Source organism: Parasteatoda tepidariorum, chromosome 2 (assembly GCF_982258835.1).
Source record: "Parasteatoda tepidariorum strain Cologne lab strain chromosome 2, Ptep-v5.0, whole genome shotgun sequence".
Lineage (NCBI taxonomy): Eukaryota > Metazoa > Arthropoda > Arachnida > Araneae > Theridiidae > Parasteatoda > Parasteatoda tepidariorum.
The window spans coordinates 20,414,460-20,426,617 of NC_141756.1; the positions used below are offsets into that span (position 1 = coordinate 20,414,460).

General features: G+C 29.1%; 1 protein-coding gene across 2 annotated transcripts in view; it reads left to right on the plus strand.

Moving 5' to 3' along the window:
* LOC107437414 (pre-piRNA 3'-exonuclease trimmer) overlaps positions 1–12,158 on the plus strand; it is a 54,349-nt gene that overhangs the window by 20,379 nt on the left and 21,812 nt on the right. For both annotated transcript variants that reach the window (XM_043043152.3, XM_087156954.1), the window contains exon 20: positions 4,118–4,207. In XM_043043152.3, the coding sequence (XP_042899086.2) occupies positions 4,118–4,207 (90 nt within the window). The remainder of the gene's footprint in view (positions 1–4,117; positions 4,208–12,158) is intronic.

Sequence of the window (12,158 nt, forward strand, 5' to 3'; positions counted from 1 at the left end):
ACCTTTTCCTTTTCATAGATGACGGTTGACATGGTCTGTAACTCCGCTCCCCACATTGGTGGCCTTCGGACGTGATGTGAACACACCTACCTCGGCAGTAACGCCCACTTCGATATGAACACGCCTACCTAGACAGTAACGCCTACTTCGATGGATGATCCACATTGAACAGTTGACTTGCTACTTGTGACTGCGGCATTATCCACCTCCTCTCACTGTTGCTACTCAGTCTCGTCTCGATCACGCACAACTTCGGCTTGCATACTTGTGATTACTTGACTGCTAACGGCAACAGAGGAGCGACTGCGACCGTGAAGTTAATACACCTCTCACATTCAGCACTCAAAAAATACGGTGATCATAGTACAGCTCTCCCGGCTTCTCACAAAACAGCAATGAATCAACTAGTGGTATTCGTTCATCGAATTCTATCACAGGTATAATTCTAGTGGGGGAGTACTGTAGCGTATCTACCACTACAAAATTACAACTACAATTCACTAGTATATAAGACATGTTAACTCGACTCTATGCCGGGGTACCTTTTCATAGATGACGGTTGACATGGTCTGTGACTCCGCTCCCCACAATACGTATATAGAATTAAAATCTAAAATTTTTTTTTATTGTGTCCCCAAAGTATGTAGGCCCTTGATTTAATAATATATCCCTCTACAACAATATACATACTAAGTCCCCAAAATATTGTTGTAGCGAGGTTTTACTGTATATACAGTTAAACCTCGATTAAGCAGGCATTCTTGAGCCCGAAAAAATTTTTGGTTTATAAGAGTTGTCCATTATGGGGTAGGATACACTAATAGCAAAGACCTATGCCATAAATTGTTTTTAGAATAATTGCAATGATATAGAAATAATTAAATAATCTATAATAGCTGTTTACATTGACATTTATTTAAACTTAAAGAAATTATAATATTTACCGTAAAAAAAGAGAAAATTAATAATTCTGCTACATGCCTTTGTTCTACATTTATCCAGTTGAAAAGAAAGATATAATAGAAGTTTGTTTTAAGCTGTTCCAACTAACCGTATCTTTATGATACATTTTTTAAATAATTTTGTATTTTTGCACCAATTCCATCAGTTTTGAATAGGAAAAATTAGTCTCAGTTCCTCAATACAAGTTTGAGCATCATATAAAGTTTTCACTTTTGGTTTGTTTTCAGAAAGTAATTAAGTAACAGTTTCTTTATTTTCACTCTCGGCGTCATTATTTGCCACCATTTCAACAATTTTGCTCTTATTTGAATAATTCTTTTGTCATTCAATGTTTACAAAATCATTACCGTTGATAACAATTGTCCAATCACGTGAATCAAATTTGTTAATTCAGAAATGGGATCATCAGAATTTGTGTCATCTATGACATCTGCAAGGATATTGCTTTCTGATGTATCCTATTTGAAGCCTGCTTTAATGAAACAGTTTAAAATGGTTGAGATTATTACCTTCCAGACTGCAATTATCCTCAAAGAAGCTTTGAAGAATTACATTTTTTTATTTAGAAATTTTATGAAAAATAACTTTTTTTTAATTTTTTTAATTCTGAATCAAATTTGTTAATTCAGAAATGGGATCATCAGAATTTGTATCATCTATGACATCTGCAAGGATATTGCTTTCTGATGTATCCTATTTGAAGCCTGCTTTAATGAAACAGTTTAAAATGGTTGAGCTTATTACCTCCCAGACTGCAATTATCCATAAAGAAGCTTTGAAGAATTAAATTTTTTTATTTAGCCCATCTAAGCTCGTAATCAAGTGTTTTCGAATTAGTTGCCAAAGCCACTCTGAAGTTTTTAAGAATACCTTGATCAAGTCGTTGGCAAACAGACATTACATTTGGAGGAAAAAAATGCAATTTTTACATTTTTTAGATTAATGTTAGGATGAGATGCTGCATTATCAAGGAAAGGAAGAACCAGTCTCATCAGCATTTAAGATGTCTCCAGATGCATAGTCCTTAAATAAGGATGGTAACTTCTCAATCGTTCTTTAACCGTGTCAGCATCCACAGAAGCGGACTCTCTGCTTATTGATTTAAAGGAAATGCCTCTTTCTTAACTTTTTTAACTATCCATTAGAAGCTTTAAAATCCTTTATCCCTAGTTTCTCAGCTATTTCTCTAGCTTTTTCCTGTAATGTTAGTCCTGATACTAAATATTTATTGCTTCTAATTTGAGAAAACAATTTAAGAACATATTTGCCGATTTTGAATCCAGGTCCATTTTCCAAACACATTCTAATTTGGTACTTATTTACATTTTTGTAAGAAAGTTTTATTCATCATTATCATCAAGATTCTTTTTACGCAAGTCTGGCGCATTTGAGTCTCATCACTCATCGCTTGCGGTCCAAAGCAGCCTCCCTAACCAAACTTCAGCTGGACCATCCAGGTGCAGAGAGGTTTAATTAGTTTTTCTTTATTTTTAATAACGTTTGAGAAAATAAATAGTAGCAATGAGTAAAATAATAAAAACATCTTTAGTACAATATATTATGCTTAAACTTTTGATTATATTGAAATTCTTGTTATCAGATTTTCACACTGTAACATATTTCATATTAATTATCTTACAACTTAGAAAAAAACATAATAAAAATTTAAAACTAGCTAAAAATTCTATCATGGGAGAAAAACATTTTGACACTTTCTCATTTTTTTATTTTTATGAAAATAACAAAAATAAAAGTTTTATACATACTTACTTTACACTAATAGAATTATTATATGTTGTCTCTATTTTTTTAGTTTTTAATTATCAAGTTTAACTTTTTGATGCTTCGATATTATTTAAATTTTCGGTGTCTCTGGTATCTAGTAGCAAGAGCACCTGGCCTGGATAAAGGGGGGGGGGGATTACGGGTTTATACCCCAGACCTCCAAATTTTTTTGAGCCTCACCTGAGAACCCAAAAAAAGTCAAATTGATTTTTATATTGTTTATTTTTTAAATTTTTTTTTTCATTTTGTTTAATATACCCCTTAAAAAAGACATATTAAGTAAATTTTAGCAGCAGTCCCTTCCCAATTCTTTATTTTTATTGATTATCATCTTTTTCAAGTTAACAGGGTTTGATATTTTTAACCATCCATTTGCAACCACCTATGAAACAAATTAACTTTTCTTGGGTTCTGGGACAATAATGTAACAAGCTTATTATGTTAGTGAGCATCAATTTTTTATTTAAAGTTGTCTTTTTTTCAACTTTCATACCATTTCTGCAGATACTGTTTTTTTATCCACTAAAAATATCACCTCCTTTTAAAGTGATTTTTAAATTTATTTCCATCTATAATTCTATTTAATTTCCATGTATTTTGTTCGAGTGTATTTTAAATTCTCCTAACAATCATAGAAGGACTGTAATATAAACTGTAAAATTAGCATTTTACAGGTCATATATATAATATTCAGTTTCATTCAGAGTTTTTCTTTAGCTATTATAAATACTCAACAGTTAACATATTTTAATGTACAATTCATTTTATATAAAAATCTAAAGATTTTTTTTAAATGTAAAGAAAATAAGATATAAAAAAAATTGAAATTTTTAAATTTTTTTTTATTTAAAAAAAACATTAAACGTATTAAGGTGCATTTTCTTTCTATATTTTTGTAAAATCTGTTCAAAATTGCTGTTTTTGGACTGTAGAACAATTTTTTCTTCTAGTCACTAATTGTAATCACTTTCTCTAATTGTAATATCACAGTGTACCAATTTTTCTATTATACTTTTGCTCCAAATTTTTAAGAAACATAAGTTTAAAATTTATAATTTAAAAAAGAGTAATATATATTTGCTGTATGTAAAATGATAATTTGCTAAAAACATTTTTACTGTTTTTCTCATTTTTAAAAAAGTGTTTAATAAATAATAAAATAAAACATAACAGATATTCAGATGCAAAATATAAAGAAATCTATAGCTGTTGTTTAAGTTTAAACTCGAAACGTAATTTCATTACTTTTCATAAAAGTTTCCCTGCACTTAAACACTTGGTAATACAACTGCTTTAATTACAAATTTGAACCAAAATTATATAATTTACAGTATGTTTTAGTGATATTTGCAAATTTTAATTGTATTAGGACTTAAGTGGCGACGATCCAACTCCAGTGGAATCACAATTACTGCACATACGAGTACGAAATAACAAGAAACTACTAAATCAATCTGAAGTAAGAAAATTACTTTTTCTTTTCTAAGCCTTTGATTTTTATTTTCTCAAGAACTATTCAATCATTTTCATTCTAATTTTGAATTTAGCATTCAACAATTTGATGTCTTAACGGAATGAAAAATTTGTATTAATCTGTAGCTCCAATTATTATTAAATATCATACCCAAAATTTCAAATAAACTAAAAAGTTTTAACATTGTCACATATTTATAAATTATTTAAAGTGACCTTTGGCCATAACATAGAGCTGTAAACGTCATTAAGTTTTTTGCTATGGGCCGCAACTCTCCCATCTATATTTTGTCACATTCCGCACCTAAATATTTTTATAGGGATGCCAAAGTCTTATGAAGTTCAGTAAAAACCTGTTTCTCCAAAATAAATTAAACTTGCAGTTTAAATATGGTGGCTATTATTCTGTTGTAAAAAAGTTTAAAAAAATTGCCTTTCATCATTGAGTTTTTTTCGGCCTGTGCACTGATGTAGATGCTGTTGGGAGATGTAGTTCTGGTTTTCAAAGAACTTAAGTGACCTAACAAGTATAAAATCTTCTGAAATAAATAGGGGTTGTGATAAAACTATTCGGTTTTTCAATTCGCCCTAAATTATTTTTTTTGTCTACTTGTATTTATTCATGGTTTAGTATATAGAGAATAGATATATTGCATCATTGAATGTTTTTAACTCTGTGTGCTGGAACAGATTTTGTTGAAAGTTTTGATTTTCAAAGAACTCAGTGACTGAAAAAGTATAAAACCTTCCAAAACGAGCCCAACCTACTGATGAGTTGCGATAAAAATATTTGGTTTTAAACTTAAGTTAGATATTTGTCATCCTGTATTATTTTATCTTCATCGTTAAGTATACAGAGATATATTCTTTACTTTACAACTCATTGGTGCATTTCTTTAACTACACTTTTCAGCGGTATTTTTAAATTTACCCATACATGCTCAAAACTCCCTTTTTTAGTTAACGAGGCTTCTCTCTGTAATTAACTCCCATCTTTTAATTTAAAACACATCCTTTAAAGAAAAAAGTTTTAATGATGAATAAGGTTACCATGGCCTTGAAGTGTTTAAATGACATGCCTTTGTTTTTATTCTGTTTCTTCATCGAAAATAATTTCTAGCACTATTTAATTTTCTCCTTTTAATTGCATATATTAGCAGAGATTTATGACCTTGAGTTTGGTGCAGCATAGCCACTGCTGTCTCTTATCCACATTCAAGTCATTCTTATTTAACTGTGAGTACCTGTTCTGATACAGCTACAAGCTACTTATAAGTGCAACTTTCAGGGTACATTTAATCTTTTTCATCAACTTTTTTTCATTTCGGAACGGGTTTTGTGCTTTATTTATTATTATTTTTTAAAAAAAAATAAATCAGATTTATTTGATTTAAATTAAGATTTTCTTTAGTGAAATAAAATTTTCTTAAATGGTACTTTGAGAATTTTACTTTAAAATTAGATAAATTCTATAAATATAAATATGATTGAAATATAAAAAATAAATCATAACAAACTGTATTACTGCATTAAAAATTGTTTTGCGGTAAAAGATATAATATGTACAAATGCAGGTTTCAAATTAATTGAAAATGAAATTAAACAAAAAGCAGGTTAAAGTTACAAAATTAAATTCACACATTTAAAAAAAAAAGTTAAATGACAAAATAGATTGTGTGCCTTATACCTTATTTTAACTGCATATTGACAAGTATTTCTAAATAAAGTAACTTAACCTCCCCATTTAATAAAAAAAATACTTCACTACAAGAAATAGATAGATAAATTTCCCTTTAAACACATTTTTACACCTGCCTAGCATTGTTTCCTTAAATTTTGTATGTACTTAAAGGTTTAGAATTAAATTTGCAATATTGAAATAAAATTTATTTCTAAACGTTGTGTTTTTTAACTAGCATTTGGTAGAATTTTCATTACCATCATGTTTTTTGCAAAAGATCCTTATATCCATATTTTTTACAGATGCATTGAATTTTGAAATTTTTTTTTTCACTTCGCCCTAATTTTGCATTCTAAAATATTAATCACAATTATAAGATTTTTAAAAGTTAATTTTAAAAATGCTATAATTTATGTAGTTTTAATAATTGAACTTAACATTCTTATTTACATAGCAATTTTTAATTATATTTTTAATATTGAAATAAAATGTAATTCTAAAGGTTGTGTTTTAAAACTAGCATTTGGTAGAATTTTCTTCATAATAATGTTTTTTTTTTTTTTTTTTTTTTTTTTGCAAAAAAGCTTTAAATCCCTATTTGATAACTATTTTTTACAGATGCATTACATTTTGAAAATTTTTTTCACTTTGCTCTAATTTTACATTCTAAAAAATTTATCAGAATTATAAGATTTTTAAAATTTAATTTTAAAAGTGCTATAATTTATGTAATTAGTCTGATTGAACTTAACATTCTTATTAACGTAGCAGTAAATTTACATTAAATTTTGAACTTATGAAAATCAATAAAAAATTTAAATAGTCTCTTACCAAAATGCATTGAACATTTTGAAATGAAAGATTTCTTTTGAAATATCAGCTCATTTAAATAAATGAATTCTGATGAAAACCTTAATTATTTATAATCACAATTGTGATAAACCTGTTTTTTTAAATTTTTTATTTATTTATTTATTTTTTTGAAACGTAAGGTCAAAATGAAATTAAAAGATTACTAGTAGTTTCTTTTTAAATTCCTGGAAACATGTAGCCTCCAACATGTAAAATCTCACTTTTAATGAGTAAATGAGAATGATGAATTATTTATTTTAATTTTATTTATTACTTTTATTGCTATTTACAATCAATTTTTAAATTGTAGAATCATTGTATTTGTACAGTGCACAAAACAAAACTTTTGATCTAATGATTTGATTTTCTTCATGTTATTAGATTGAATCCTAAAGAGTCAAAGGATAAACCTTAAATGTTTTAATTAACTAAAGCTACAAAATTAGATTAAAGAATGGAACTTTTTCTAAATAAACTTTTTCTGCCTTATTTTTGATGGATATATATTTTTAACCCAAGGAGTATAAAGGGTAGTCGCAATCTGGGAAATATGTTGTTCTCAATCTCAATTATTTAGAATGCAGCTTGTTCGAAAATTCGGCTCCCTTAATATCACTATCTTTTCTTCTTTTTCTGTGTGTTTTTTTTCTTATCTCCAGAGCTATTTTATTTAATGAGAAGATTTTTATGCACAATTATAAAACTCTTTTTCCAAATATAATTCGGTGTAAAAACAAATTTATATAAATATTATAATTGTTTATTATTTTTATAATGTTTTTTAATACTGGTCAAACAATTTTTAATTATAAAGCATAGAAATTTTTACGTAATTTTTAAATGAGTAATATTCAATGACGAAAATCCAAATTTTTAGCAAAATCAGTCAAATAATTCTTGTGAAAAGTAAATTCATAAAGAGTCAAAGATATGACTCTGTTGATACTATTCAGTGTAGAATGGTGAAATTCAGGGATTGAAACATTCGACCCCTCTCCTGTCGAAGTTATTTTGACTATGTTCTTCAGATTGCAGCTATCCCACATATTTTGAAGGTCGAGAATCTAAATCAGTCGAAAAATAGTCCTGTTTATTCATAGAAAGTAGTTTTTTTGTGACTGATTTTGAAACTTATAATATTTTGAGGCTCGTGAATCTAAATCCGTCGAAAAAATTTCAAATTTATTCGTAGAAGGTTAGTTTTCTTTATAATCGATTATAAAAAAACTACTTTCTATGAATAAATTTGACATTTTTTCGTAATTTAAAATATTTTGAATATTTTAAAATAGATCGAAAAACTGAATCCGTAGAAGGAAATAATGTTTATTCATGGAAGGAAAGTAGTTTTTTCATAACCGAATTCGCAGTAAAAAATGTTTTGAAGGTCGAGAATCTGAATCCGTCAAAAGAAATTGTGTTTGTTCGAAGAAAGTTGTTTTTTGCGACCAATTTCGTAGCTTAAAATATTTTGACGGTCAACAATCTAAATCCGTCTAAAAAAAAAGTCATCGTTATTCATAGAAAGTAGTTTTTTTTACAACCGATTTCGTAGTTTACGTTCTTACAAGATATTTTGAAGGTCGAGAATCTGAATCCGTCGAAAGAAATTATGTTTATTCATAGGAAGTAGTTTTTTGTGTCTGATTTCGTAGCTTAAAATATTTCGAGGGTCAACTATCTGAATCCGTCGAGAAAAAAAAAAGCCATGTTTATATATAAAGCAGTTTTTTTCGTGACTGATTCCATAGCTTAAAATATTTAGAGGGTCGTGAATCTAAATTTGTTGAAGAAAAAGTCATGTTTATTCATAGAAAGTAGTTTTTTAAAAACCAAATTCGCAGTAAAAAATATTTTGAAGGTCGAGAATCTGGATCCGTCAAAAGAAATTACGTTTGTTCAAAGAAAGTAGTTTTTTGTGACCAATTTCGTAGCTTAAAATATTTTGACGGTCAACAATCTAAATCTGTCTATAAAAAAAAAGTCATCGTTATTAATAGAAAGTAGTTTTTTTTTACAACCGATTTCGTAGTTTATGTTTTTACTTATATTTTGAAGGTCGAGAATCTGAATCCGTCGAAAGAAATTATGCAAAGTAGTTTTTTGTGATCGATTTCGTAGCTTAAAATATTTTGAGGGTCAACAATCTAAATCCATTGAAAAAAAGCCATGTTTATATATAAAGTAGTTTTTTGTGACTGATTCCATAGCTTAAAATGTTTTGAGGGTCGTGAATCTAAACCTGTTGAAGAGAAAAAGTCATGTTTATTCATAGAAAGTAGTTTTTTTAAAACCAAATTCAAAGTGAAAAATATTTTGAAGGTCGAATATCTGGATCCGTCAAAAGAAATTATGTTTATTCAAAGAAAGTTGTTTTTTGTGATCAATTTCGTAGCTTAAAATATTTTGACGGTCAACAATGTTAATCCGTCTGAAAAAAAAGTAATCGTTATTCGTAGAAAGTAATTTTTTTTAAAAACCGATTTCGTAGTTTACGTTTTTACAGATATTTTGAAGATCGAGAATCTGAATCCGACGAAAGAAATTATGTTTATTCATAGAAAGTAGTTTTTTGTGTCTGATTTCGTAGCTTAAAATATTTTGAGGAGCAACAATCTAAATCCGTCGTAAAAGAAAAGTCACGTTTAATTAGAGAAAGTAGTTTTTGTATTTGATTTCCTAAATTACAGTATCGTCTGTACAAACAAACAAAACGTTTGTAAGATGAATCTGAAATTAGCATATTTGAGATTAATCTTACTTACGATTCTTGATAGTCCGAATTTTAAATCAAAAGTTATTAAAGTATTCTCTTTTTTATTTTTAACACTGTACATTGTCTTTCGTGAAATGAAATTGAGAAGTATGATTTTTTACAAAATTAAATTTAAATTATCATTCGTAATTGTTTTAGTTCAAAATTTATTCTGATCGATAAAGTAAATTTTTTGGCACCACACTTCTGTCTTTAATCTTTGGAAGAAAAGTTCATTAGTTGTTATACGCTTAGTCTATAGTCATGGAGAGTTTAAAAAATAACATTGTTTTATCTTATTTAACTTATGAATGCTGTTATTTTGAGAATTTTAATCTTTAAGTTTGTGATTAAAAGCTATTTTTTACCAATTTTACGTCATTTGCTTTCGTCAGTAAAAGTATTCTTTCATGACATGATGCACAGACATTATAATGTTTGACGTGGTTATTGATAAAAGAGCGATTTTATTTTATGTAATGTTTTTCAAAGTGATTCAGTATAAACAAGATAAGCTGAACTCACTATTTGGAATCTTTATCAACTTTCTGTGATAAAGAACAAAAGATGTGTATCTTAATCTTCTTTTTTTTGAAAGAGTCATTGTGTTCTTTCTATTTTACTTTATCCTTCGATTATTTAATTTATTGAGACACACTTCTATCTTATGCAAAGCGGTGGCATTGTATTCCTAATTTTGTTGCAAATTCCTCCAATCGAGCTGGATGATAAATCGATATATCTTGAAATATTGATAATTATTAAACATTTTGTTAACAATATATTTTTTTCTTCTTATTATGTAACTGTCGTTGAACAGCTGACCCAATTTCGCGTCTACAACTGTCAATATTCAACTCCTTAATCTTGTAATTTTGAACCCAATCCAGATAATGAGGGAACTCCTGGACCATGCATTGGGAAAAAATTAGTCTTCGTGGAGGACTTTTTGAGGGAACTAAGTCGCATTACACGGAGAGGAAACCTCTCATGGTTAGCCTGACGGAAAGCGGAATCTGACCCATGATTGACTGATCATGGGTTGGAGTTCCCATCACTGACTCACTGAGCATATTTTACGTCAGCCCTGTGGTGTGCAGAATTCGACTTGGCCAGCCATCGCTGGGATTTGAACCTTGGTTACCTCATTTGGGAGGCAAACGCTCTATCCTCTGAGCCACCACGACTATTTTAAACACATTTTATTTATTTATTTTGTATTATAACCGTCGTTGAACAGCCGACCCAATTTTTGGGTTTGCGACTATTCCTGTTCAACTACTTAGCCTTGTAATTTTGAACCTAATCCAGAAGACAAGGGAGCACCTGGATCAAGTATTGGGAGAAATTTGCTTTCGTGGGGGACTTCTTGATGTAACTAACCCGCATTTGTTACACGGAGAAGAAAACCACGAGAACCTCCCACGGTTAGCCTGATAGCAAGGGGTCTAACCCATGATCCATCTACCACTCAGGATATTTCACGTCAGCACTGTGGTCGGTGCAAGCCGAAAGCGGAATTCGTATCGACCAGCCATCGCTGGGATTCGAACCCGGTTCACCGCAATGGAAGGCGAACGCTCTATCCCCTGAGCCATCACCACTCTTTTAAACACACATGTAAAATAATGGAAGAATATAAAAATTCACCTTTATAATTTTTTTTAATTTTAGAAATGGACTATTGACCGAAGCTGAACGTTAGTTTTACAGCCCTAGTTACAAAATTACTGTGAGTCTTCTTTCCTTTTCCCAAAACAAAAAAAATCTAATTTGCACAGTTGTAAAATTTTTGTTGTAAGAGCCTATATTAAAAATTATAGTTTTTATAGGTTTATGAGGGAATTATCTTTAGTATTCCTTTGAAATATTATTTGAAAAATACAATACTCTTTATATGGAATTAAAAAGGGTTCTGAGAAAATTGTTCCCTCTCCATTGGAGTAGGTCTTGATTGTTTTGTTCAATACAGGTGATAACTGACTTTTGAATTGTTTGAATTCAATGTAGGAGATATTTGTCTCACATTGCTTTGTCCAATATAGGAGGCAATTGTTTCTTCCCTTTTTTGTACAATAGATAACATGATTGTTATAATGAATCAGGTAAATATGGATTCTAGGATACCCAGGGTCCAGTCCAGGACACCTTCTTTTTCTACCTGTTTCTCTATCAGATTTAGTTTATATTGGTGTTTGATTAGTTTAATTTTCTGTTTAGTTTATTTACCTTAAGTATGCATGTGATTTACATTTAAGCATTTATACCAATCGATTCTATATGTGATCTAAAGCACCGTTTAAATATTACGTTATCATATTTTTGGACTCATATTTCCGGACTTCTCTTCCACCTTGTCAGCAAAAATAAGCCAATCACAAAAATCCTCCCACGCTTATGTATGAAATTCGTATCTCTGGTTCTTACTTGAACTTTTTTTTTGTTGATATAATAATCTAATTTTAGGACTAAATTCAAGTAAGCAGCGTAATTGTGTATCAAACAAATTTTATAATTTGAGACCTTTCACGAAATCTTGGGTGAAATATTCTTTAGAAATCTTTTCTGTTTCTTTTAATGTTCGAAACTCTTGACCTCTGATTTTTTTGCCCAATTTTTTCTTTCCCAAATTCAACTTTTATTATTGAT